This window comes from Penicillium canescens (genome assembly GCF_028828765.1).
Source record: "Penicillium canescens strain IBT 15451 chromosome Unknown utg000008l_segment0_segment0, whole genome shotgun sequence".
Classification (NCBI taxonomy): Eukaryota; Fungi; Ascomycota; class Eurotiomycetes; order Eurotiales; family Aspergillaceae; genus Penicillium; species Penicillium canescens.
In genome coordinates this window covers 308,902-334,980 of record NW_026703970.1, presented here as the reverse complement: position 1 = coordinate 334,980, position 26,079 = coordinate 308,902, and the positions used below count along the sequence as shown (strand labels likewise).

Here is a 26,079-nt window from a genome sequence, read left to right as displayed (position 1 = left end):
CAATCTTGGCCTCACCTTCGAGAAGCATCCTCTGATTCATTAATGGAATATTTCTTTGGAACCTTGTCCTGCTGAAGTGGAGTGAATATCTGTGTAGATTCTATGCAGATCATTACAACGAAATTAAACTGCCTATTGCGTTTCAAGGTTGAAGTTTGCCTATGTACGATACGATGTTCGGCTGCAAGTGCTATATCTAATTTTGAATACAACTATATTATGTCGTGCTAAGAGAGAGACTGCCAAAGCCACACACTATTGTCTCCACGGCAGTGTTTACAACAGTAGCAGAAGACGGCGTGCCACTGTTGATATACTTTCTTAAAGGTAATAGAGTGCTATATGCCGCATTATTTTGCGAAGTCATATCTGCAACGGACAAATGAAGAAAGAGGGTCATTTAGACAATGTGCTGCTTTCGCGCTGTATCTACCAGACAATTCAAGATTAGACCCTGCGTATCATCAACTTGCCAACCTTACTACTCTACGACTACTATATAGAATTGCCATTCCAAAAAGTAATAAAGAATCCAATTCTAAGGATCGCATTGCGCGAGAGAACGGCATCTCTTTTGGAACCCTTCAAACCAAAACATCACCAGAACTTTTCTAACCATACATTCGTTAGGGAACAAATTGCTTTTTTTCGTTCCGGATTAAGGTATATATCATGCAACACAGGAAGAATCATCCAAAAGGGAAGGAAAAGGAAAAAGGAAAAGCAAACGAGAATATCGCAAAATCAACATCGGGGATAGGGGGAATGTTTATTTTCTAGAGCCAAACATCCATGTCTAGGACTGGATCTGGGCCAGGCGCTTGGTCATAAAGTCAAAGAAGGAGAACTGGCTGGGTTGGTTGCCGTATTCGTAGACGAAGCGGCTGGCCAGGTAGGAACCGAAGATGGCGCGGAGGTAGTTCTCGGGGACCTGGAAAATGTTAGTGATTATTCAATGAGATAAAATGTAGAATGGGGTGGGGAACATACGCGCTCCAAAATGGTCTCGAGGCCGATCTTGCCAAGAAGCAGACGGGGCAGAGCATCGCTGAGAACCGAGCGACGGAGGGCAACGTTGTCCCAGAGCTCGGTTTGTTGGAGCTCCTCGTCGAGCTTAGTGATGGCGATACTGAGACGGTCACTCAGCACACTACGCAACACACCGGTCTGCTCGTGTTCGCGCCAGATAGCCTCGAACTCGAGAGCGGCGTTCTGCTTGATGACTTCCTGGACTTCCTTGACATAGGCCTGGTAGAAATCGGGGACGGTGCCGTCCTCGCGAATGCACATGTTCTCGACGAACTCGGAGTCGTTGAAGGACAGCGAGGCGAGGACTTCGAGCGAGGAGGAAGTCACACCACCCTTGTTGGCGGAGGCGTCCTTGTACAGGATGCAGCCGGCCTTCTCGAGGCGCAGCTTGGCGTCCTGGGTCATGAAGAGATTGGCACCTTCGACGATGAAAGGAATAATTGACTTGTTGTCCTTGATGAGCTTGTTGACGGTAGACAGGTCGATGGACTCGGGGCGGCCACCGCAGGGCACGAACATGTCGAACTTCTCCTGCGAGCGGAGGTGGTAGGTGTTACGGAAGACCATACCGTTGTGGACGACCTCGCCGCTGGGGAGCTTGACGTTCTTCTCGTCGACCAGGACACGGTAACCGTCGGGTGACAGCTTGAACATGTCGAACTCGGAGATCATGGCACGCTTCTTGGCCAGACGGAGAAGCTCCTCGTGGTTCAGACCATTGGGGTCATAAATGACACCAGCTCCGTCAACGATGGCGGCGTACTTTTCGTTGGAGAGCAGGATCTCGTTGGATCCGAGATCACCATCAGGACCACCGGTCTGCAGCTTGAGCATGGTGGCAGGGTTGATGTTCAGCTTGCGGTAGATACCGAGGACGTACTGGCGGACCGAAAGGGTGGTCATGCCGTAGGTGTCGTGGGGAATACCACCCAGCTTGGGGCTCTTGCCAGTGAAGAACGACTTCCACCAGGGAGCGCCACGGCCGCGAGCATGCTCAGTAGCCCAGTTGACAAGCTCAGCAGTGTTCTCATCGGGACCCATGAAGAGGATCTCGTCCTTTCCGTGCAAGTCAACGATGGGGTCCTTGATACCGGGACTGACGGGGGGCAGGAGCAGATCGAGAATACTGTCGATGTACTTCTCGAAGGCGACCCGCGCCTTGTCCTGGTGATCAGCATCCAAGAGAATGACACCCTTGGCACCGCCTTCGGGGATATCCTTGTTCTTGCGCTGTTGGGTGTTGGCCAAGTTGTAGTTCTCGTCAAACAACGAGCGAGCGTTGATGTTGTATGCTTCGCGGTTCCGACTCTTGACAATACGAATACCACCGCGAGCAATATCACGGAAGCGCAGGTGGAAACCGCGGAACTCGGAGCTAATGACCAAGAACATACCATACAGGGGCTGGGGGTACTCGTGCTCAGGCAAGAAGTCCGGCTTCAAGCGGAAGCTGAGGGCCACCTTGGTGGGAGTGAAGAAGTTGGTCTTGAGGATGGAGGAGTTGAACACGCGGAAAGAGTTCATCACCATCTCGTCGTGCTCGTTGACGGCGGTGCTGCGGATCAGCTGTTTGAGCTTAGCACCGTCGAGGACCTCGTCGACCTGGAGGCGGAGGTAACTAAGGGTGGGGAGGAAGTCATCGCCAGTGGGACCCTGGGTCTGAACGTAGTGGGTGTTGGCGAAGTCAAGGTAGAGCTTGTGGATGAGCTCGGGGTATTTGTTGATGATCTCGAAAATGTAGTCGGCAGTGAAAGTCTCGGTACGGAGACGCTTCTTGATCTTCGACAAAAGTTCTGCGTGGACACTGTTGTTGTTATCTAGGAGAGCAGACAACGAAGTGTACTCTGAACCCAGACGGTTGAGGAACTGCTGCACGAAGACCCACGCGGAGTGAGCGTAGATAGTCTCTTGCAAGCTGAGCCGGCCAGTAGCAAAGTGTCCTTGGAAGCGGTTCTGGGGAATACAATAAAGGAGGGAGGTCTCCTTCATGATCTGGTGGATGGCGGCCTCAATGGGAGGGAACTTGGCCGAGACACCAGACTCGGCTGAGGGTCGGAGGTACAGCGAGATAACGGTGATACCGTTAGAGAAATTCTCCAGGTACTTCCGTGAGCTGGTCAAGCGGTAGTAGTGGTACAGATCCGAGAGAGCACTGAAGAGACCCATGGCGGAACCCTGGCGGTAGGCAATGACCAAACGCTTCTCGCGGCTGCCCTCGATCTCGAACATCTCGATGACGGGACCGGACCGGCCGACAGCCGTGGTGATGATCTCCTGGTAGACCGCCTTGGTGTTGGGGGTTGCCTTTTGCAGGAACCGCTTCTCACCAATGATTTCGATGTTGGTCTCGTTTGGTGAGGGGTTGGGGTTCGCGAACTGGCACTTGTAGACAAAGTAGCAGCGGAGCTGCTGGCCATCATTGCCGGGCAGAGTGGTGGGCGAGCGGAAGGTCTCGACACGGTAGCTGTCAGCACCCTTGGAGTGGTTGACGTACTTCTCGTCGATGCGCTGCTCGTAACGAGGGCCATTCACGGTAGAAATACCGGGCCGGCTGGTATCAATGTACACAGCGTGGTCCTCGGCCTCCTTGTCCAGGCGAATCTCCAGCTGTCTATCATCCCGGGCATAAGCGGCCACCTTGGCGGCGTAAAGGGAGAGAATCTGGGTCACGATGGCAGGCACCGTCTCGGTTTGGAAGTAGGTGTCGTCAATGCCAAGCTTGTTGTAGAACCAGGTAGTTTCGGATTCGATAAAGTCACTGGGGAAGAAACCCTTCTCCTCCAATTGAAGCATGACTGTTCGGAATTAGCTATTTTCTTTGCAAATAATATGAGAATTTCCACTGACCCTGTTCCATCTGCTTCTGCTTGCCCTCAAAGGTAGCGGCAATGTAGCCCGGGTCCTCTTCAGACAACACACGGTGCTGGGGAGTACCGGGAATACCCAAGTGGGTAGGTTGTGGTGACGGCTGGCGGAGGGCATTTCCTACAGCATGATCCAAGTGCTTGTTGTGAGGAGGGTAGCGCTGGAAACCGATGGGAGTGCCAGTGCCGGAGCTTCCATCATGGCTGGTGAGTGCCTGGGGAAGAGGCCGCGTGGGCAAGCCGCTTTCAGATTGTGGGGTAGAAATAGGAGAAGACATGTTGAGAGTGATCTCTTAACACGTAAAGTAAAGATGAAGAAGTCTACGTCGAAGTAGAAGGTTAGTCGAGAGCTCACGTGGGGCATGTGGTTATCTCTAGAGATAAGAAGCAAGGGACGCCACTTCCACTTCACTTACTGATAATCGACTGTCGCCATGGAAGTCAGAAAACGAGGTTGATAGTATGAAGAAAATCCGGGGAACCCTGATCTTTTTATAGTCAGACTTATTCTCTGCTATTCTTACTCGGTCCACTCTGTCATCACCGACGCTAGGCGGTTCAACCAGCGTCTCGACTCCTGCTCCACTTGACTTGACTAAAGCCCGGCGACATACGCCACTCTCATTGGAAGCCAGTGGCTCTCCGAGCCGAACATGATAGCAATGCGTCATGCGGGCCGAAACAATTGCCTCAATTCTGGAACTTGGCTGAGATTTTTAGTTGCTCTACAGGGGCAACCGGACAGGTGACACCGCAAATAGAGTCAAAGCCAGGTCACCTGAGATGTTCTATACAAAGCAGTTCCCGCAGTCAAAGCACACTATGCACTATGCTACTATGATGTGCTTGGGAACATCGTGGAATGCAATGTGTCATAAACCCACTCAATTGCCTCAGACTTCCAATATCACGTACAATATATGCTAAATGCCTCATTTCACAAGGTTGTTGAGCAACCCCCGGATTCTCTCTTTGCCTCCCACTGGCTGAAATGTCCAGTCCGGGGGATTTTCGCTTTGGGGTATGTTCAACTATTACCAAGACTTTTCCGGTCTGGCCCTATCACCGGGCCGGTGACAGAAGAAAATCTCCAACCAGAGGGGCTTTGGTACCTGGATCGTCGACTTGCGGGGGTATTGTACCGGCATGGCCCTGCCCCCTTGATCCAAGGCCTGCACGTTTTGATGGTCATGGACTATTATTCGCCAGAAATAGCGCATCTGGCCTAATGTACGGAGTCCGTCTCCAACGTGAATTGCACATTTTTCACGCAATCCAAGTTATCCTGCGGGGCTTTACGTGATTGCGGACTCTCGGCGCACTCGCGATTGGCAGATGCTCCCGAGATGAGGTAATCACTCCCGTGACCAGCGCTCCCGTGAGGTGGGCCTTATATTTCAGGTCACAATTGTGGTCTGGGGAAGTCTCTTTCGGAAGGATATTCCGACTCGGAGGGCTATCCTATCTACAAGTACAAGTACGGAGTATTCACAGCTGTCATCGATCTAAGAGTATTGAGATAGGGTCAGACGATCTGATCAGGCCAAGATCCGTTCCAAGCACAATCTATACGTTGGACAAATAGAACCCTTCAGCTTGCCAGGGCTGTTCCTGAAATCATCTTTGGGTACTCAAGCAGAATTAGCTATCAGTTATCAACTATCATTGGAACAACATCTACATATGCAACCACAACAATACCAAAATTATCACGTTAGACAGATTGTAGATCGGCTAACTTCCCGAAATCCTCAACAGAGAGTCCTTGATCATCGGGTCTCGATCTCACTCGATCTCACAAGTATCCCCTACATGGTCCAGCCCTGCGCTCGATCGCAGTCCGGGCGTGGATAGTAGGGGTAGTACCAGCACGACAAGTTCACGTACCATGAACAACCCCAAATCCAAATGTCCTGTTATCGTTGTCTCATCTTGACACGAAGCCCAGAAATTCCGTGCAGGTTGCAGCAAATCCATGCACCCAAACCAGGCACGATCGAAGTTAACCGTTGGAATGACTTACCTCTTATCAGCAAACAATCCTCCCAAGTACCGGTACATAGTCAGCATTGATAATCATGCATGGATGCTGTGTTGTACGTTCGTGTACCTGACGAATCTACCACCCCGTTGGCGCCACATGGGCATAGACACAAGACAACTCATCACTTCCCCCTTCTCCCTTTCTCCCAGATTGTTGAAACGAGCGGTGTAGAGAACAAGTCAGTCAGTCATGCGCGAAGTTTATCGCCCCAACATATTGGAATGTTTGCTTTATCTTTATCTTTATCTTTGTATTTCTATTTGTATTTGTATTTGAGTAGTGGCGTACGTACACATCCAAATGCATAGATGCTACATATCCATGCAGTATCGTCAATGAATCCCACATTGGAAGCCAAGGGGCACCCGATTCCCAAAATATGCGCTCCAACACTGGAACTGTAGATAGTAACGTTGTTATCGAAGGAATGGAGCCCCCCTTCCCCGGATCCTCCTACGTAGGTGGCAGAGTGCATAGTATTGGGGAATAGTAGAGGTCCATACATATACCCCTTGAATCCGGGGGAAGAATGGTGGAGCTTTCCAAATTTTCCTTGTCGATCAAGCCTTCAGCGCCTAGGGGGTTTACAGGTGGATTCGGTACGTTTGTCTTTGTTATGAGAGTTCACTTAACGTATACGTATCGCTCTCGTAAGGGGCACCCCTGAGAATTGGACAGACGATCAAGGGAACACAGAAGGGAAACGTTGGGAAAAGGTGAACCCCGGACTTGGAGTCTTATCCCTGTCCTTAAAAGAATATATGCGCCCCAGACTGTCTTTGTTTCGGCCCCTGGCGTGGTCCCACTTCTGCTTGTGCGAATACATACAGTATGGCTAAATCTTGTGTTTGATTTGTGGCGTCTGCTGTGTTAGTATTCCTAGTCGTCGGGCGTGTGTGTGCGCCCAGGTGGAGTGGTTGCGTGTTGTGCCCCGTATACTCCGGACTCCGTACATGTATCGGATATAGCATCAACCCTTCTAAACGACGGACAAAGGATCTTTCAATAGCCGACTGTCTCAATTTTCGAGACGATCGACTAGATCTTCCCGCGTCTCCCGGTTTTCGGTGTCAAAAGAATGATCCGGAACAGCGGTGGGTAAAGACGGGTTGATATTGCGGAAGAAAGTATTGCAGAGACGAAAATAGTCTGTCTCGCCACTCAATTCTCCTACACCGCAACAGATGGGGAAGTGTATCCGTCAACACCGACAGACTGGTTGCCGGGCCTCAATTTCGTTCGAGAAAGGATCGCCGTATCCGCTCTGCCGAGGTTGACCCCGGGTTTTTTCATAGAAGCGCTAGAAGAAAGAAGTGTAAGATGTTCGAGACATATTGCCTGCTAGTCCATTTCCTAGTTCCAATACCTTGCCGCTTCAGCCGGCTATAGTAAGCTGTAAGCTGTCAGCTGTGGAAAGGATCGATTCATTCGATCCCTAGCCAATCCCCACACTAACGCGTCAGACCCCTTTTCTCCCCGACAGGCTCCGGGTTGGGCTCCCGCTGTTCCGATGGAGAATGTTCCCCTACTTTCATGGATTATTGGGCCCTGGGGAGGTTTAGAATGAGGCGATTGGGCTTGGCAGGAAGATCTACGAGGCCTTGGGTCTGGCCCCAGGCATGTACTAGATACTTCCCCAGGCATGTACCTCCACACTGGCTGTTTTGTCTTATTTATATACTCCCCTGAAGATATAACTACCCGGCTCTCTGCTTTTTGTTTCTCACTCACTCACTCTCTCCTCGGTCTATTTACACTACCGACTTGTTCAAGTCCAGTCTATACAGTCTATACAGCTTCGCTATCTACATACTTCTACACTACCACCCTCTATTCCCTCAACCCACAAAATTCGAATCAACCGGAAATCAATTCTAATTCCATGTGAGTAATCATCTCCTACTCCATATACCCGCGTCACATCGCCCTCCGATCCGATCCACCGAGAATCGGGTCCTGCTCGGGCAAGTTCGGAACTTTTGCCTCCCAACTATACACGAAGCATATGCCAGATCCGAGTACAAAAGCTGTACATACCATATCAGATGCTGACTCGATCTCGTGAATCTAGACCCGCAAAAATATCTACTCTTATACGTCACTTCGACCATACTTTTCTACCGAGGTTGTTCGGTCACGCCTTACTATCACGCCCGGCATATCGGTTTTTCAGCGTCTACATACGTTATCCAGTACAAAAAGTGCCCTTGGGCTCGTTTCGGCTTTCACATTTAATCTGTTCCTCCACCTCCATACTTCAACGGACAAACAACAACTCCTACCTCAAACCAACCAAACCTACCTCTTTATATCCTCATATCCTCACCTCACCTCATCTATATCAACAAAAACAATGGCCTCCGTCTCAACCAAAACCGCAACTCCCGTCATGCCTCCTGCGTTCTTCCCGCAAGATATCTCTCATGCCATGATGACAGCCTCAACCCAAAAGCCAGAACAGACCCGTTCCACCCTGGTGGACGGTATGCCTCCCGCGCCTCCTCCTTCGCCTGTCGCTTTCGCCAAGGGGAGTAAGAAGGGCTCTTTCGCTGATATTCCCAGTTTGAGTCTGGAGTAGACCACACATCTCTCTTTCTCTTTACTATTGCTCTTGCTTTCGGGTTTGCGGGTTTGGTTTTTGTATCAACATTGATCGGGTCCTTACTGCTGGTTACATATGGATGCAGTGAAAGTTCGATGACTACTTTGGTTGCTTTTGTTTTGTGTTTCATGTCCTTGGCATGTTCGATGTCATTTAGCCTGTGCCTGTGCTTTTGTCTCGTCTTGTTTTTTTGTTTGTTTTATGTCGCCGGTTGGATTTAGCGAGTGCATGGCGGCGTGAACATTATTATTTTCCTGGTCCTTTTCTTCTGGCTGGGATTCCAAAAGTCTGGGGAGTTTCTGGTGTTTCTCTGAATTCCCCGGGTTTTGAAATTGGAATATTTGATACTCTACGTACTATCATAATCGGAATATTCTTATATTTACTTCTCTCTATTTCTCTGTGAGATCCTGCCTCTACTCTGTATAGCAGTGCCTCTCTTGAAATAGTGTATTGGGTTAAATCTGACAGCGCATCGACTGGGACTCACGAGCACACAGACTCAGGCCTCCATGCAGCCTGTCCCACCGACATCTAGTATTACGTACAGAGACACAAAGTCCGGTATACAAGTACCTCTACTCTGTACACGGCACAGAACAAATAGACTCCCATGAACCCGACAATGAGATCTACTGCATATGAGGATCGCGCCGATCACGACGTCACCTCTTCAGGGAAGGAGACAAGACCACTCAATATCTTGACCGGAGCAACTACCCGTAAGAAAGAAAACTAACAACGATCGGAATAAACAAAAAGTGTATCGACTCGAGAGCGGGATAGTGTTTGCTTTGATCAGGGAATACAGACGAGATCAGGGATAGCATCCATGCATTGAGTTATAGCATGACGTTACCGGTCGGGAATATGAAGGAGTATGAGTTCATTGTTTTTAGCACGTCGGGAAGAGCGAACTAAGCTAAGCTATCAGGGTCCAGTCGATGCACTGTTCGCGTGGTTGTGGGGCGAATTAATAGGGAGTTCTCGGCTTCGTCTTTTTCCCAAGGTTGTTCCTCCGCTGTGCATCACATACATGTATATGTATTCCAGGTTGGTGTTCCACGAAAGGAAGATAGATGTACACCGCATTCTTGAGGATGATTCGCTCTACTCCATACTCCGTTCTTCTGATGAAGATAGAGCATATCTGTCTTTCTAGTTAGTGGACCCCCCTTCGGTTCACCGGCAACTCTCCACGGGATGGCTATGAAATCATAGCGTGAATGTCAAAGGATATCCGATATCCGAGGACCAAGTAAAGCTGAGGTGCTCTATCCCGTGCTTCCGTACTTTGGGGGGATGGTATGAATATCGGGTAAGGAGGCCAGACCCGAGGAGCCGGAGGCTCTTTTGAGGTTCATCACCTCGCCCTGCGATAACAACCGTGACAACACTTGACACAGGGTCTAGACTCTCATTCGGTTCTGGTCGATCTGCCGTTCAAGATGCAGAACTCTCATCACTAGACTCATCCGATCCAGAATTCTCAGGTGCATTAAGCTCTTGAATCAGCTGCTCTAATGTCGCCTGAGCGTCTGGGTCCCCTTGAAGAGCACGTTGGTTGAGTTGCTCGATCTCGGCCATCTGCGCCTCGGTACGGGCCCAGCCACTCAGCCGGTCAGTAATGTTCACGTTGCGCTTTGTACTCATGACCGTGCGAACTGGATCCGTCTCTCCCTTGGCAGTCTTGATCTGCTGCAGTCGTTGAATAAACTGCGCCTGGTGCGTCGGCGCGGCTCGACGGGGCACGCCTTGGTATGCTGGACCCTGAGAGGACGCCTCTGCAGATGTACCCGCGTTTAAAGTTCTTTCGGTGTCCGTTCCTTTGCCCGAGCTTGAGGCGAGTGTGGCTTTCCGACCGAGGATCTTCGCGCTGTTGGCGGCGATAAGCTCGTAGGAGGGGCCACGGTGCAACGGCTCTGTAGGGTGGTTGTCCATATCAGGGTCTGTGTCTGGATTGGCAAACACTAGTTCGGTGCCGATCTGATCGGCCCAGGAGCAGCTGAATATTTGATTGTAGTACGACACCACCGGGTTGCACGTGTGCAGACCGAGGATCTGGATTCGCTCGTCTGGGAGGGCAGCCCCCTCGGTGGTGTCGATCGGGGTGAAGGCTTCTTGGGGGTTGCTATAGCCATTGTCGTCTGTAGTCTGGGTGGAAGTTTGGTCGCGACGGCGGGGTGGTCGCACTGCGCCGTGGTGGGAGCTCAAATCCAAGTTGAGATAAAAGGTCTATTGGGTTAGCAGATCTCTCAGGAACAGATGGCACTGATGGAAGTGCTCACCTCCGTCTCCGTCCCATATTCATACTCATATTCTGAATCCGAGTCCATTGTCGAAGGGATGAATCATGGAATGAACCAAAACGGAGATACGATCTGAGTCAGCCTCTGCAAGCGGTGAGATCATTTCCCCTCTCTGTCAATAAATAACCAAGTCAGACATTGTGGCAAATGGAAGAATTACATGTCAATTGCTCTTTGTTTACAGGTAGTTGTAAGGCTGTCAGACCCTTATCAAGTAGTACAAGTAGTACAAGTATTCGCATATTTTCAGCCTTATGGAATCGCCATCTCCCAACCCACTTCGCATCATATCCTTGTCAGTCTCGGGTTTGGGCGGATAAGCGTATGCAAGTCGATCGCGGACCTATTGCCTTTTGTATTTCCGCACGTTCCCGGTAGTTTAGTTCTGGACCCTTTTGGCTTTTCATTTCATTTTTTTTCCTTCTAACAATGACTCTGTGCTTTATATAGGTTTTGTGTGCCCTGTTCTTCTTATCTCTCGTCCCACCATCCCACCTTGGCATTGAACCCTTGGCCTTGATCTCAACGTTCTACGGCCCTGACAGTCTATGTCGGCGCAATCCAGCAGATGACCCGGAAGGCCAAGGCAATCATTGCCCTGCTCACCACCCTGATCGCCTATGTCTCCATTAACAGCATAGTCCGTATCACTAGACCCGCTGCATTTGTGTGGTATGCAGAGGACCGGGACGAGCAGCACTGGATTGCGAGTTCACGGTCCTGGTTCGATCGCAAGGCATGTCGGTGGCTGAGTGTGTGCGGTGCAGCACATTTACAAATGGCCAAGGGGAGATTTGGACAGCGCGATCCAGCAGGCTGGACGGATGCCGAGTCCAGTGAGCGCTGGCGGTCGTTTTGGCGCGGAGACGCAGAAGAGCGGGCTCGGCTGATCCCCGACTTTGTTTTCCACTACGCCCCACTCGTCCACCTTTATTCTGGTGAACAGTTCTGGCCTGGTGATATCGCCGAGCATCTGCATCACACCACCCCATTTCTCAATTATACTCCAATTCAGGCGCATTGGGATCATCCGACGCTGAGCAACTTGGATGATTTGAATCAGTGGGAAAAGGGGTGGCCGGTGTACTTGACTAGCAACGATGATGTGCAGAGTCGTCCGCCGTGGTTGGAGGGTGAGAGGAACATACCCCAGGGTGGAAACAAACAGGAATCATGGTCCGATTGGGATGGGCGGGTGGATGGGGATATCCCTGGTGATACCAAGGAAGATCGTGCCCAGTGGTACGATTTCACCCAGCCAGGCACGATTCCGACGGATGATACGCTGGATCAGCATCACGAAGCTCAGCAAATCTTCAAAGAGGAACTTCGCAAACGATACGGCGGCAAGGAGATCCGGGATGATGGGGCTGGCGGTCGAAGTGATGCCCCTGCAATCCTGGTAGTGATGGACAAAGGCAATGGGATCATCGATGCATTCTGGTTCTACTTTTACAGCTTTAATCTCGGCAATACCGTTGCCAACGTTCGGTTTGGTAACCACGTTGGCGATTGGGAGCATTGCCTGGTCCGATTCTACAATGGCAAACCGAAAGCCCTCTTCTTCAGTGCTCACCAAGGCGGAGAGGCTTACAGCTATGAAGCGGTGGAAAAAATCGGACAACGAGTAAGTAGCACGGGTATTTGTAAATATGTGCCTAACATCCCTTGCAGCCTGTCATCTACTCCGCCGAGGGCAGCCACGCCATGTACGCCACTACCGGGGTACACGAGTACATTCTACCCTGGGGACTCTTGCACGACGTGACAGACCGTGGCCCACTATGGGATCCTCTACTCAACTCACACGCCTACACCTATGATTTCGACGAAGATAACCTACGAGCCTCTACCTTCAGTCCCTCTGCCCCTACAGAATGGTTCTATTTCAAAGGCCACTGGGGCGATAAGTTCTATCCATTAGGTGATCCCCGCCAGTATCGATTCGCGGGCCAATATCACTATGTCAACGGCCCTGTCGGTCCCCGATTCAAACATCTCAACCGTCATAAGGTTTGCCAAGGCCCTGATCGCGCTCCCTGTGTTATCAAGAACTACGTCGAACAGGGGAAGCGTCCACAGCGGTGGGGGTCTAGCGGGCCAGGAGACTAGCTCTTGGCGAGTGATCCAGCAGTTAATTGGCCCCGTACTCCTCCTTCCTAAACCATACCGTTCCCAAATCACTGATCTATACCCAGCCCAGATCTAGCGAAGATTCTCCCAGCACAGAAACTCCTTGCCTCATTCCCACTCACTCTTTACTCTTGTTCCTTTCTTTGCCACTTTTTCTCTGTTTCCCTTTATATCTCTCTCCTATATACCCCTTTATGTTACTGAAAACCCTTCACCAAAGGCCAACAGTATAGACCCTTCCTTACGAACGATACCATGACCTTTGATCTGACTTCAACACGACTTGCATGTGATGTGGCGTGTTACCTGGCTCTCCTTTTGAACTTTTCGTTTCCATTCCCAGATTCCCTTGGTTTCATTTTTGGTATTTGGTTGGCGTTGCGTGTTTGTTCATCGTTGCTAGACAGTTAACAGCAATTTCAGAAAATTATTTTGATCCTCTGCTTTGCTAACTTACATAAATCGTTGATCTTGGTCTTTCGATTTATGTTTTTAACGGCTAATCGAGCTATTAGTTTTAAAAATGATGCTAGGCTTCGGAGATTCGACAATATAAATTGGCCCTAACTCATTCCTGGAGAGCAGATCTGCATACAATTTCAATGCTACAATGTACAATGGTACGGAGAAATCCGCCGCTGAAATGCCACTGGAATAATGACAAGAAAACATGAATATATATTTTAGATTACATATCACAGATGTAAAATCTACCCCCGAATCTCCCACATACGGATATTGCCTTGCTCATTAGCAACAGCCAACTGCTCCGAGTTCGGCGAAATAGCCACCGAGGAAATCCGACCCAAAGGCGTGTTAGAAGTAGGCCAGTTACGGTATACCGTGCAAGTAGGAAGGTGAACTACAACACCAGTTAGCAAAACAATCAACCAAATAGCCCAACATCAACGGAAACATACCAAGTCTCAAAGCATCACGCTTCCACCGACTAGCCATAGCCATCATCTGCCCATCAGGCGCAAAGACAAGATGGCTGATCGGCGTAGTAAGCTGATCTAGAACACGTGCAGGTGTAGGACTACGCGGGATCCCACACTGAGTCGCAGCCTCCCGTTCAGCAGCAGAAGCATTGGAATACGCAGCTGCCCATTCACGTCGATCGTAGATATTGACAATACCACTGGAAGAGCCAATGGCAATCCAGCGATCACCACCGAAATGAGCACGTCCGGACCGGCCTCCCAGACTGAGGACTGTTGTGCCGACTGCACCGGCATCAACCCAGCGCGCGACGACGCGCCCGATGCGTCCGTCCCATTCCGATACTTCTCCGTTCTTGCTGGCTACCGTCATTCCCTCGCCGTCAGACCACCACGCGAAATCGGCTACGCCGCCGCGGCCGTCGACGCGGACTTGGGCGGTCCATTGCGCGGTGTTTGCATCTAGGATGTTGATTAGGCCGCCGCCTTTGCGGGATGTGCCGACTAGACCGATGTAGCGGCCGCAGGGGGAGAGCTTGAAGCGTTCCATGGATTTTTGTTCCTGTTTTCGGTCCGAGGAGCCGTTGACTTTGTCCACTTTTCCGGTGTCTAGGTCCCAGATGTGGAAGTAGCGGCGGCGGCCTGAGGCGAAGATCTTGTTGCCTGTTGGTGGGGCGAAGGCCGAGGTGTGAATTGGTGTGCGCTTGATGTGCAGGGAGGTTAGGAGGGGTTTGGTGCGGGAGCGGAGGGGGAGATGTGGTGCAGGAAGAGGGTTGAGGCTGGTCCAGAGGAGAGCAGGAGAGGGTAGTGGGGGTGGAAGGTCAGAGAGTCGACGGACGACTTGGGGATGTTAGCTTAGTTCTAGATGTTGGGTTTGTAGGTGCTTACTGGTTGGGATTTGCCGACATCCTTCAGTCTCTGGATGTCCAGGACCTCCTGTCGCAACTTGCGCTTGCCTCCTGACCGCGCATTGTCTTCTATGCGGGTTAGGTCGGAGGCGTTCTGGAGGAGTTTGGCCAAGGGCTGCATAGATAGCTGCTCGTTCTCATCGTCCGACTCGATATCTTCGCTGTCCGAGTCTGAGTCGGTCTTGCGGCGCTTGGCTGCGAGCTCGGGGGTAGCCCATTCGGGCGTGGGGTGCAGTTGCTGGAACTGCCTGCGCAGGCGTCGAATATATTCCTTGCCACTGACCACATCTTCCGACTCGGTGGTGCGCAGTTTGCGTAGCCTGGCCTGGCTTGCTAGCGACACGGCGAGGCGGTCGTCGTCACTGTCGTACCACACGGCAGGTTCGGCCTCTTCCTCCTCTTCTTCAGCATCCGAGGTCTCTGAGGGAATGATATCTGTAGTGGCGGGTGCACCGGAGTCGAGGAAGAAAAGCTAGATCAAACAGAATTGTTAGTTAAAGCTTCGGTTGGCAATTGAAAGCGGGACCAGATTGCATACGTCTGAATCAGCCATTTCATTAATGGCTTCTTGGTCGTCCTCGGCATCTTCGTCTACTCCGCTCTCATCGTCGCTTTGTAGAGTGAGAGCCATGCCGGCCTCACGGGCTTGTTGGTTTTTCAATGCGCCCATGAACCCCTCATCGTCACCGAAGAGCATGCGCTCAAGCTTCTTCTCGGCCTCATCCTTCTCAGGTTCACTCTCCTCATCCGAGCTTGTTTCGTCGTTCATGTCGACATCTGAATCTTCCGGGCGGAACTTGGCTGTGGTCTCGAGCGCGGACGGCTTGGTCAACGGCTTGGTCTTTTCCTTCAGCCCTGCTTTAGGCATGGTAGCTGGTATGCAAAGTACTGCAATTTAAACGCAGATATTTGCAGGGTCGGCCAGGCGAGAATATTTGGGTACAATTAAGCAATTGTAGACCGTTCCACAATCCTAAGGCGGAGCTAGAATATTTTTCATTCTTTGATTTTTCCAAAGGCGGCAGATGAGAGCGGTGTATCAGGCGGTGTATGTACTTGCCATTGGCAGCCTTCAGTACAATGCGAAGAACTTCAAGCTCGACTGATTGTGTATTTAACTCTCAATTAGTTGTTTCTCAAACCAAGCTGTACGGACCGGCCTTGGCAGTAATTTCCAGAGACTTAGTAGGGATAATTCAAACGGAAGAAAACTATAAATCAGATTCATACTCGAGAGCAAATCGTATACACGTTCACAGTCATAAAAGATATGTAAAGAAGTCAAAATTCAAGCCCCGGAGCTCAGGCACATCTCAAGCAAGATGCTCAATGGTGTGTAGAACTAAATTTCGAGTCAGGGTCGACACGACTACTACTCGAGCTAGGAGGTTCATATGGAGGAACAGGTGAATGATCCTCAGTAAGTTGGTGCTCCGACTCCTTCACAGTATGCACAGTAGGCTTCGGCTTAGAAAGTATTGGTGTTTCATCATCTGAGTCGGTTGAATATGACTCGTCCAGGCCATCGAGAAGGGCCTCCCGGCGCTGAGCATCGTCGGCTGTGGCCGCATCTCCGCTCGTGTTGTCGGCCGTGTACATGTCGTGTGAGATCGGTTTCTTGATAAAGATGTCGATGATGTAGTATTGAATCGCGTTCATGATGACTGGGAACAGAAGCATCACGAAGAAGATTTGAACAGCTGTGTTTCCTTCTGTCCATCGCAAGGCCCAGTCACCGAATTTGACGATGAAAGGCAAAAGCTGGATGATGAAAAATACGCATATCTTCATGCCGAATAACCCCATAAAGTAGACAATGGACTGTTTGAGCCACCATGTCGCGCGCGGAGGGTGACCATAATTTCCTGACTCTATTGATTCTGGAGGGTTGGCGAGTATCGTGTAGGAGGCGAGGTAGTTGAGAACACGGAGAATGAGGATGAGAATCGGAATACCGAGAGTAGTCTGTCGAAAATGGTTAGCTTACAGTCCTTCACCAAGATAGTGGTATGAAGACTCACGTCAATGCCCAGGTTTAGTAAGTAAAACGAGCAGGGATTCGGCTTATATTGCTTCTGAATCTCGAGCTGGCCAGCAGAAAACATGGACATGAGCAGGTTTGCCATGTGAAGCATCACCGATCCAAAAACTTGCTTTGATACATCAAAGGCCCACACCTTGAGTGGTCGCTGTGGTCGTTCTCTCCACCTCTTGAAGACCAGAGATAATAGCGCAAGTCCTCCGAGCGCAACCTGCACGAATACAGAGAACGGACCAAGCAACTTGCATTCACCCCCTCCCTCGTCTGGATCCTCTGATCCTGAGGTTGATCCATGATAATATAGTGTGTGCATGCCTGATGGTGTTGGGGATGCGCTACCGTCATAAGAGGTGAGACTGGCGGTAGCAGCGATCAGCGTAGATGTGGCTATCGTAGCCAGCGAGGCAGTCGCGTCTTCCATCGTTTCTCGGCCTGGAGCCAGAAAGAAGATGGCAGGGGGATTTCAAAAGGAATGTGTCATGTGCAGAACCCGGAAACCGGGGTCGAATAAGGGTCCAGCTGGCGTCTAAGGCTTATCAAAGGAGACGACTGGGCGTCATACGCGTGACATCGAAGTAATAGTATGAGCGCAAGGGAGCAGAGATGATAGTAACAGCTTATAAGAGAATCGATATCCAGGGACCACTTTTCCCAGTGCGGAGGTGAAGTGAGGTTGCTGCGCCCTGGGCGGTGGCAGGATCCCCGCAGCGGGATCGACGAGGCTGATATTTCCTCTATTTTTATGGCCTTGGCAATCTTGAATGGACATCTTAGGCGTCCGTTTTGGCCCCAAGCTTGCTGGCTTTGCTCTATATCTCTCATTGAGTCTCAAAAGTCCTCGTGCATAAGGGTGGGTACTGTTGCCCCAGTCTTGCGCCAGCCTTACCTATTTAGACCCTGATTTACAGATCCAAAGTTTCGGGTCAGCTCAACATGACACTTTGTTTTCACTCCTTCTTCACCCATTTTCGAGTCCCTGGGATAATCATTTACATGTAGATTGTATAAAGGCCGGGGCGTTGAAGGACTTCTGGTCTAGGACTGTATCAATCCCAGGTAAGCTGTCCTCACAGGGAAGCCAGTCGGTAGAGCAAAGAGGGTCGGATTGGGAAAGAATAATAGTAAAAGTAAGAAGAATAAACAAAGAAGAAGTCAAGTCTCGCGGGGTGTGTTTCTCGCATCAATCTGGTTTAATACATGACCAGAGCCCGCCTCCCACCATACCCTCTGAAAGTAAGAAAGAAACCCAGGGAATAAAACGCCGGAAACCCCTCAACCAAGCCGCAATCGAGTAGAGTCGTTGCAACACCATGCGCAGCTAAATGCTAGCAGGGCATCATGAGAAGAAAGTCGTCACATCATTCTATCCCGTGTTGCTGTTTGAGCCGTTCTAGGTTATTTTGCCTCTCCGAGAGGTCCTCTTTCGTGCGCAGCATCTTCTCTGGCTGGTGATACAATACTAAAAGCCCGAAAGTCAGCCGTCTCTGTGCGATCTCTGATGTCCGGATGACCCATGTAACACGTACCGACCAAGTAACGGTTCTGGAAATTGAAACCGTTTAGCTTATCGCATGCCTGTTTGGCGTCGTGAACGTCCTCGTATACCACGAATGCGGTTCCCTTGGAGTTGTTGGCGATACCCTGGCGAATTTGGCTGGAAGTGAAAAGTGTTAGATCGAGCTGGGAAACGAGACCGTGGATGAGCATTACCGAATGGGCCCAAATTTGCCGAAGAGATCAAACAGCTGTTCTGCTGTTACGTTATAGCTGATGGCGGAAGGTTAGCGATTTTGCCACGGTCTGATCACGATCTGATCACGCTTGTAGATGACAGCCTGTAGGGCTGAAATCTCGGGGATCACGTCGGAGTAAAGTGGTGACTGATGGAGCACGTACTTAAGGTTCTTGGCAAAGAGAATCCTGTAAAGAAGAAATTGAGGTTAGCAGCTATTCCATAGTGCGCAGTAGTCTGGCATGCCGGCTTCGGGAGGGGCATGAAAAAGTAACCTCACGTACCGATTGGCTTCGGGGGCGAGCTTGCGGCTCATTCTCAGGGCGAGAGAGATTGGGATGGATTTTGAATTAAAGTAGTGAGAAAAGATACGCAAGGTATCGATTGCTGGTGTAGAACAAGAGAGAGGGAGCAGACGAGAGAGACAGCGCAAGAACGAACCACGAAGTTTGGCTTGGCGCTTACTTATCCTGGTTAGTGGCAGTTGCGGCTGACAGTACGAGACGCGATCACGTGACTACTAATGCGGGTGACAGCTGCCTAATCCGGCACGTGATGGTATCGGACCGTATTGGCACGCTCTCGGCGCAATAGCTGCGACAACTTGAGATTTGAGCAAGTAGAAACAATCACAAAAGTAATTGGAATGATTAATGTCAATGTCTTCTAAACTAAACCTAAGAGCTCCAAGCTCGGGGCGCAGTGTAATGTTGTAGACGGTCCGCGTACATACCAAAGTTGCTAACTACTCGGCTCCCGCTTCCTCCTTCAACACCTCGCGCTCATCTGCTCGCCCTGGCGCTTCATCCATTCGCATACTTGTCCAGTTGACAGGAATCGGTTCCTGGCTACTGGATTTCATCTCAACTTCCTCCCTACCTGCCCGCAGGTTGCGGCGCGACTCTCGGCGCCTTTGTCTCCCGCTCGAAACCCCCTCAACGCATCGCTCCGCGACTCGACCTCGTCGAACCTTTCCTGCGCTCTCAATCAAATACCAATCTCCATCTCGCGGTCTACCCTGCGCATGATCTTCTGACAGGAATGACATTCCTTTCGTCTGCGCCGGCCTCTCGCTACATGTAGCCCGTGTGGTCCAGCATCCCCGCTTTGCAAAGCACCCACCTACCGCAAGCGCAACTTTTCGCACCACCAATCCTTCACCTTCAATTCCCTTTTACAATCCTGGGCCGCCGCGAAAATGATGAGCGCGGCCTCATTCGCGAGCCCCATCGGCGGTCGTCCGCCGCAGTACCGCACTCCGTCCCCTCCGCTACGCGCCGTCGAACCTATCACTCCATCCACAACCACCGAATTCCATTCCTCCTTGACCGGCCGCAGTGGCCCTCGAGCCGCAAGTCTTGATTTCGATCAGCGTGCATCAAACCACAACCGAAATGCCACTGAAAGCAATTCACACCACCGAACAGGCCATGGCCGATCAAACTCGACCATCGACACGCTTGCGACGATCGCCCTCGCAACGAGTCCTACCTTCGCGCCACTCCCCCAAAATCCGCCCTCTCCCAGCTTCCGATCAACGATTCCCTTATTCCCTCATGAATCTGCCGACTCCGAACGGCCGGCCAAGCGTGCACGGTCGGAAAGAAATCCTTCGCCCTATCGCCCTCGACCAGGAATGCCTTCGGAAAACCCACATCCCATATTTGACAGCATGACAACGGATGCGGAGCTTCTCCTCAACCTTGCGCGGCCCACGAACTTTCACCCGAATAACTCAACGAAGCGGGTCAGCATTGACGAGTCCTACCACCAGGCCGGCGACGCGATCCGTCACGCTCGAGTGGGGTTTGCTGCCGGTGGGTATCCGGGACAGGGTGATTTGAAAGGCGATGATACCGAAGATCATGTTCCCACGTCCCGCATGCGCTCACGTTCAGACGGGTCAGCCTTCCTCTCCCGTCCTGTTATCCGTGGTATTCGACCAACTACCAGCTCAGGTACTCTTCCGCCTGTTGTCTGGGAAGATGAGAACGAAGGCAATGCCTGGAATCCGTCAGCTGATGCAACTCATCCTGGCCATGTGGGGTTCAACCCCGCCGGTGCTCGTGAGCCTCGTATTCCAAGGTCATTGGCTGTGCCGCCAAAAATGGAAGAGGAAATTGAAACCACACAAGCAAGCTGTGCGGCATGTCATATGGTACGTATTCCAGTCGAAACCGAAGAACAAGAGGAAGACACATGGATCAGCTGTGATGGATGCAAACGATGGTTCCATATTGTTTGCGCTGGCTTTAAGAGTGACCGGGAAGTCCGTACCGTCGATAAATTTATTTGTCGACCGTGCCGATCAACTCATGGCCAAACAACGTTTGTGCGCAAGTCCTCGCGGGCTCGCACAGCCATTGACTACGCTGGCCTGAACCAGGGCCTTGTCAAGGCGGCCAGCGACTCATTGGAGCACCACTACCTCGAGCCAATTCGCCAAGGCAAGATTCGGTTCCAGCCAGAGAGCTTCCCTCGCATGAAGCCCGAGTTAGTTACAGCGGAATATTTCGAAAGAGGAAATGGATGGACGGAACCAATCGTGATCCCCGCTTGCTGGAACACCACCAAGTCTGTTTCCCCGGGGATACCGGACTTCGAGTCTTTAGTCGAGGAGGCTACATCTCAAGAGATGTTCGATGAGCTACTCGAGAATCACCCAGAACAAGATACCCACATCGAAGAAACACCTGACTGTGGCCAAGATCTTTTGGACATGGTCATTCCCCAAGGTCTTACTGTTCGTGCCGTCGCAGAGCTTTACGGTCCCGAAGAAAGGGTTGAGGTGATCGATGTCAAGTCTCAACAAGGAGAGGACAAGAGGTGGAATATGCAGAAATGGGCCGATTACTACGAGAGCACCGAGTTGGACAAACCTGTCAGAAATGTCATCAGCCTCGAGGTATCCCAAAGCAGATTGGGCAGACTCATCAAGCGACCCAAGGTTGTACGTGACCTGGATCTGCAGGATTCTGTATGGCCAGAGGAACTGAAGGCCGTCGGTGACTATCCCAAGGTTCAGTTCTACTGCCTGATGTCTGTTGCCGACTGCTACACTGACTTCCACATCGACTTCGGTGGATCTTCAGTCTACTACCATATCTTGAAGGGCAAGAAAACTTTCTTCTTCATTCCTCCCAAAGACAAACACCTCAAGAAATATGAAGAGTGGTGTAATTCTCCCGCCCAGGATTCGATCTTCCTTGGTAATCAAACCAAGGAGTGCTACCGCGTGGATCTCTCGGAAGGAGACACCATGTTGATTCCGTCGGGCTGGATTCACGCAGTCTGGACTCCGGAAAATAGCTTGGTCATTGGTGGAAATTTCTTGACCAGACTGAACTACGGGATGCAAATCAAGATTCTTGGCATTGAGAAGGAAACGAAAGTGCCCAGGAAATTCCGATACCCCTTCTTCCAAAAGATCCAGTGGTATACGGCTCTGAAGTATCTGGAGGATGATCCTATTCCACAACATGTGGTGAATGCTTTCATCCAGGATGAGCACTATCGATTCCATCGCCAACATCCAATCTACTACGAATTCGGGGAGCGTGCCAACCAGGAGCCTCGTGGCTCTTCCCATCACAATGCCCGTTTCTATTCGCAAGCGGAGTTAGAGGGTCTACCTGAGCTGACTCGGTATCTGCTGCGGACTGCGCTCATTGCAGGCGGCTATACTATTGATGGAGGAGTCACCATAGATGCCCGCAACGCGGTCAGACGTTCCATTCCAAAGGTTGTTGGAGATCCCGTGGATGTGATCAGACAGTTCGGAATGTGGGTGGCATGGAAGCGTGGTAACGAGAAAGCACCCCTCTGGACTAGGCCTGGTGTCATTGAAAGCAATCCCAAGGTTTCATTCACGGAGAAGAAGCCGGCAGGCCGACCCAGCCGCCGATCCGACCGAAACATCGACAATCAGCGCACCTACGCTGAAAGGCAAGCGGTCCAGTGGCCTTCGGATGAGATCTCCGCGGCTCCAAATCCCCCACCCAGCAGCGGTCTCTATGTGCCATCAGATGGACCATCAGATGAAAGCTCAACACCGGTGCCATTCAGTCATGCTCCAGATATTAGCATGAAAGAGCTTCCTACTCCCAAACCCCGGGTAGTACAACGAGGTTCTGGTCTTGGTCCAAAGCGCGTTGCTTGTGATGCATGTCGCAAACGACGGATTCGATGCCGCCACAAGGATGAGCCAGGTGACATGATGCTCAATGGCCAAGTCACAGTCAATACGTTCACACCCGGCTCTGGGGTGAGCACGCCATCTTCCCTGGCCCAGGATGCTGTCTCTGCATTGAACTCTCTAGCAGCGATTGCATCCCAGAGTGGTTTCCAGAGCAATAACCATCTTGTTGACATGGATCGATTTGAGAGCTCCGCAAGATTTCAATCTGCGGTGATGAGTAACTCCACAGCTGCTGCCAACCGGCTCATGGATTTGAGTCCTGATGGAGCCGGTGGAGGGAAAAAGGGTCGGAGCAAGGCGTGCGATGATTGTCGGAAGAGCAAGGTATGTGATTACTCACATAACAAGAGGTCTTCTTTTGTTCCGATTTCAGCTGCTAACTTAACATTAGCGACGTTGCATTCACGATGAATATGGCCGGATAGATCCGATCAAGGCTCAGGAGCGTTCCAAGCCTCGTGCGAATGCTTCCGCAAAGCGGGCACGTCCTGCTGAAGATGATGGAGTACCTGCCACAGCCAAGAAAACAAAGCAGGAAAGCACATCGCCTATGGCACGGCCGGCCGTCTTCTACAATCATGATGGAGAACCGATAGCGCAGCCGGAATTCATGGATGCTTACGATCACGGACCAATCCACCACGCTGACTCAAGCAAGCCTCAACTCAAGTCAGACGATGCGCCGCAAGGTGAAGCTTTGTACGCGTCGCCGCCTGCTTTCCAGCCCGACTCTGGGGATGCAAAGGATCTGAACTCCATCTCGATGTCATCGTCTAAGCCAGCCACGTCACTGGTCTCGCCGCCCACGTCGCTAGCCGACGAAATGGATGTTGTTCAAGAGGGGGACGCTGTCCAGTCCGTAGAAGGTGAAGCGTCAACTACGCTTCACACACCAAATTCCAGCTCTCGGCATTCATCTCGTCAACCCCGACATGTCGATCGGTATGCGCCTGACGTTACTGCCTCTCGGGTTTCCAAACCCGTCGGACGAGCAACATCTTCCACAATTGGCGTACGCAAGACCACCCCTGCTCCTCCATCGTCGGCAAGGAAACCTTCATCGCGCCCTTCTTCCTCTCATGCGAAGAAGAGCTCTCCAATGTACGAGAAACATTTCAACCGCCACGCTCCCACCTCACTGTCCCCTCGTCAACACAAGCATACCCAGCACATCACCGGAGATGAAGACGCAGATGAGGAAAGCCTTCGTTTAATACGAGAGCTTCAGGAGCAAGAATTCGGTCTGCGGAAACGATCAACACGCGTTTAAGTCAATATGGATATCTTATCGCTAGCGGAACTCACTTTTGTGATCCGGTACAGGTGACAGGAAGCAGGGGATGTTTTCTTATCTTTCTTTTTCTTTTTCTTTTTTTCTTTTCGGTCACGGCAATGGATCACTAGGGGTATCAATTTACCAAGGATTGGGAAGGAGATTCGGTGTTTTCAATGGTCACTTTTTCGTGTTATTTGAGTTTGGCGTTTTCTGAGTCTGGGAGACTGGGGAGTTTTGAGTTTTGATATCAACTCTCTTTGCATCAGGTTCATTTTCTTTTTTGATTCGGCTTTTTGCCTTGCTTTACGTGTGATTCCATTTTTTTTTCACTCTGGTCTAGTCCATTCCTTATTCTATTCCATCTTCTCTGGATTCTGTGTTTCTTTTCCTGGTACCACTCCACGACCAACACTTTGCTTGCCAATGGGTGTTGGGCATTCCTTTTTTCACTCTGGGTTGCGTTGCGTATAGCCATCAGGCGTTCTCTGCTTTGTAATTGTGCTTCATTTGTTTGACATAATCTTCTGTTTTGTCTACCCTCACGAATATACCATACCAAATCTAGGGTTACGTAGCAATTTCAATGTTGAGCTTTCTATTTTTAGAACTATCTACAGGTGCTATCTATTGTTGGAAAGCTTTTTTAGACATGACTATTGTGCCTTCTTGGCCTCGGTGGAATCACTAGGGTGCTAGGCGGTTATAAAACAGGGGCTATAGGTGTGTACGCAGTGCCATCCAAGGTTCACAAAAGCCTTGAAGCGAGTATACCGTTTCATTGTTTTCGCCCTACTTTGGCCTCTCGTTTCTCGCCACTTTTTGTCCATTTTCGATGCCTCAGGTTGTCATCTAGATCATATAAAGATGGTGTGAACGGACTTGTGGCTATAACTGTAAGTAACTCATTCAAACATCAAAAGATTACTCAGACTATAGATTGGTCATATTCGTCTGTAAGTTCTGATTTGTACTCTGCATCTTTGCCAAAAAATTAGACTCCATCTTCTCGACCGACAACAACACCCCACCAGTAAGAAAGTGTCCAACGAAAGGGTAACCAGCACGGTATATAAGGATACGCATCACCAGCATCATAGATCTGCCTCACTGTCAATTCCCTCAACAACAATACCAGCCTAACTTACCTAGTATAACTCCATGGCAAACTGACGCATCATGCCAATAGCCATACCAGATCTCAAAGAATACTCGACTAAGCTTGTGATTCGCCTCAGAATCAGTCGCACTTAATACAACCGCCGTCGTGCCGTTACTATGAGGATGCCGAAAAGAGCATGGAATTAATTGGTTGGGGTAATGTACTAGGGGTCCTCGGATGTGTTTGTGATTTTCCCGCTTATATTGACGCCCTTGAGTCCCTGCTCGACTTTGAAGTACTCAGTCTCGTAGCGGTGTAAATAGAGCGGTGGGCTAGATGGCTTGCCGCCTCGCTCTAGGACCTTTTGGGCCTGCTCATCGACTGGATCCTTGGGGAAGGCTCGGTATGTTTGTCTGGGGCAGAAGCTCCCGCCTGGTGGAGGGGTTAGGAGTTCTGTTGTTAATAAGTATGCCACCGAAACTTTCGATGGTGATTTGACCGGTGTAGATGTGGTGTGGTTTGAAAGGGGTCATTGCTATGGTATTCAAGTGTCTCGGTTTTCCAAAACAGTTCAATGGCGACTTATGTGAACTACTTATATACTTCATTGGCAGAGCCATCGGTCTGGGAGGCCTAATCATCATTATGTAGTTATATCCTCTTTTGGTCCAACACAACCGTAATAGCAATTTGTGAGTCGGAATTGTGGGCCAAGCCCGTGAGTCAACCTTTGGCAATATATGTGAGCACTCATGTTGCCCTCCCTCGGGACGTTGATACATGCTTTAGGATCTCGGCTACACCAATGGTTCATTGATCTCAGCTTAATCTGAGATCAAGCTAAGCCAGATCTGATCCCCTTCAGACCTATGGCCCCACTTGCGAGGGTCTTTCCCTCTCCTT

At 50.6% G+C, this 26,079-nt stretch overlaps 11 protein-coding genes across 11 annotated transcripts; 3 read left to right on the top strand and 8 right to left on the bottom strand.

Moving 5' to 3' along the window:
- Positions 1-525: 525 nt before the first annotated feature.
- Positions 526-5,321, bottom strand: N7446_010997 (glutamate dehydrogenase (NAD(+))). Its single transcript, XM_058519740.1, has 4 exons — positions 4,310-5,321; positions 3,877-4,214; positions 991-3,824; positions 526-931 (listed from the first exon to the last, which is right to left on the bottom strand). Exons 2-4 carry the CDS (start codon positions 4,169-4,171, stop codon positions 797-799), a joined length of 3,264 nt encoding a protein of 1,087 aa, XP_058367264.1. The 5' UTR covers positions 4,172-4,214; positions 4,310-5,321; the 3' UTR covers positions 526-796.
- Positions 5,322-8,290: 2,969 nt separating this feature from the next.
- N7446_010996 (uncharacterized protein) lies at positions 8,291-8,515 on the top strand (the record flags this gene model as incomplete). Its single annotated transcript, XM_058519739.1, has 1 exon — positions 8,291-8,515. The coding sequence occupies one exon, from the start codon at positions 8,291-8,293 to the stop codon at positions 8,513-8,515; it is 225 nt and encodes a 74-aa protein (XP_058367263.1).
- A 1,467-nt stretch (positions 8,516-9,982) lies between these two features.
- N7446_010995 (TFIIIC subunit 6 family protein) lies at positions 9,983-10,875 on the bottom strand (the record flags this gene model as incomplete). Its single annotated transcript, XM_058519738.1, has 2 exons — positions 9,983-10,774; positions 10,828-10,875. The coding sequence occupies 2 exons, from the start codon at positions 10,873-10,875 to the stop codon at positions 9,983-9,985; spliced, it is 840 nt and encodes a 279-aa protein (XP_058367262.1).
- A 377-nt stretch (positions 10,876-11,252) lies between these two features.
- Positions 11,253-13,566, top strand: N7446_010994 (uncharacterized protein). Its single transcript, XM_058519737.1, has 2 exons — positions 11,253-12,475; positions 12,523-13,566. Exons 1-2 carry the CDS (start codon positions 11,417-11,419, stop codon positions 12,958-12,960), a joined length of 1,497 nt encoding a protein of 498 aa, XP_058367261.1. The 5' UTR covers positions 11,253-11,416; the 3' UTR covers positions 12,961-13,566.
- A 125-nt stretch (positions 13,567-13,691) lies between these two features.
- Positions 13,692-14,472, bottom strand: N7446_010993 (WD40 repeat domain-containing protein; the record flags this gene model as incomplete). Its single annotated transcript, XM_058519736.1, has 2 exons — positions 13,692-13,843; positions 13,902-14,472. 2 exons carry the CDS (start codon positions 14,470-14,472, stop codon positions 13,692-13,694), a joined length of 723 nt encoding a protein of 240 aa, XP_058367260.1.
- A 170-nt stretch (positions 14,473-14,642) lies between these two features.
- N7446_010992 (uncharacterized protein) lies at positions 14,643-15,698 on the bottom strand (the record flags this gene model as incomplete). Its single annotated transcript, XM_058519735.1, has 3 exons — positions 14,643-14,762; positions 14,811-15,302; positions 15,369-15,698. 3 exons carry the CDS (start codon positions 15,696-15,698, stop codon positions 14,643-14,645), a joined length of 942 nt encoding a protein of 313 aa, XP_058367259.1.
- A 458-nt stretch (positions 15,699-16,156) lies between these two features.
- On the bottom strand, positions 16,157-17,292 carry N7446_010991 (STIMATE family protein; the record flags this gene model as incomplete). The annotated part of the gene is made up of 2 exons (XM_058519734.1): positions 16,157-16,795; positions 16,852-17,292. 2 exons carry the CDS (start codon positions 17,290-17,292, stop codon positions 16,157-16,159), a joined length of 1,080 nt encoding a protein of 359 aa, XP_058367258.1.
- A 937-nt stretch (positions 17,293-18,229) lies between these two features.
- N7446_010990 (putative pre-mRNA branch site protein p14) lies at positions 18,230-18,919 on the bottom strand (the record flags this gene model as incomplete). Its single annotated transcript, XM_058519733.1, has 5 exons — positions 18,230-18,330; positions 18,398-18,525; positions 18,582-18,638; positions 18,768-18,791; positions 18,888-18,919. 5 exons carry the CDS (start codon positions 18,917-18,919, stop codon positions 18,230-18,232), a joined length of 342 nt encoding a protein of 113 aa, XP_058367257.1.
- A 429-nt stretch (positions 18,920-19,348) lies between these two features.
- Positions 19,349-19,651, bottom strand: N7446_010989 (uncharacterized protein; the record flags this gene model as incomplete). Its single annotated transcript, XM_058519732.1, has 1 exon — positions 19,349-19,651. The coding sequence occupies one exon, from the start codon at positions 19,649-19,651 to the stop codon at positions 19,349-19,351; it is 303 nt and encodes a 100-aa protein (XP_058367256.1).
- Positions 19,652-19,801: 150 nt separating this feature from the next.
- jhd1 ([Histone H3]-lysine-36 demethylase) lies at positions 19,802-24,071 on the top strand (the record flags this gene model as incomplete). Its single annotated transcript, XM_058519731.1, has 2 exons — positions 19,802-23,125; positions 23,193-24,071. The coding sequence occupies 2 exons, from the start codon at positions 19,802-19,804 to the stop codon at positions 24,069-24,071; spliced, it is 4,203 nt and encodes a 1,400-aa protein (XP_058367255.1).
- A 1,328-nt stretch (positions 24,072-25,399) lies between these two features.
- N7446_010987 (uncharacterized protein) lies at positions 25,400-25,709 on the bottom strand (the record flags this gene model as incomplete). The annotated part of the gene is made up of 2 exons (XM_058519730.1): positions 25,400-25,608; positions 25,652-25,709. The coding sequence occupies 2 exons, from the start codon at positions 25,707-25,709 to the stop codon at positions 25,400-25,402; spliced, it is 267 nt and encodes an 88-aa protein (XP_058367254.1).
- Between the last annotated feature and the right edge of the window lie 370 nt (positions 25,710-26,079).

What these genes read in the sequence shown, in the direction of transcription:
- N7446_010994 (XM_058519737.1), top strand. Translation starts at nt 11,417, where the DNA reads ATGACCCGGAAGGCCAAGGCAATCATTGCCCTGCTCACCACCCTGATC. An exon ending in TGGAAAAAATCGGACAACGA is followed by an intron (nt 12,476 to 12,522) that starts GTAAGTAGCACG and finishes CATCCCTTGCAG; the next exon opens with CCTGTCATCTACTCCGCCGA.
- N7446_010997 (XM_058519740.1), bottom strand. Translation starts at nt 4,171, where the DNA reads ATGTCTTCTCCTATTTCTACCCCACAATCTGAAAGCGGCTTGCCCACG. An exon ending in GCAGAAGCAGATGGAACAGG is followed by an intron (nt 3,825 to 3,876) that starts GTCAGTGGAAAT and finishes AATTCCGAACAG; the next exon opens with TCATGCTTCAATTGGAGGAG. An exon ending in TCGAGACCATTTTGGAGCGC is followed by an intron (nt 932 to 990) that starts GTATGTTCCCCA and finishes AACATTTTCCAG; the next exon opens with GTCCCCGAGAACTACCTCCG.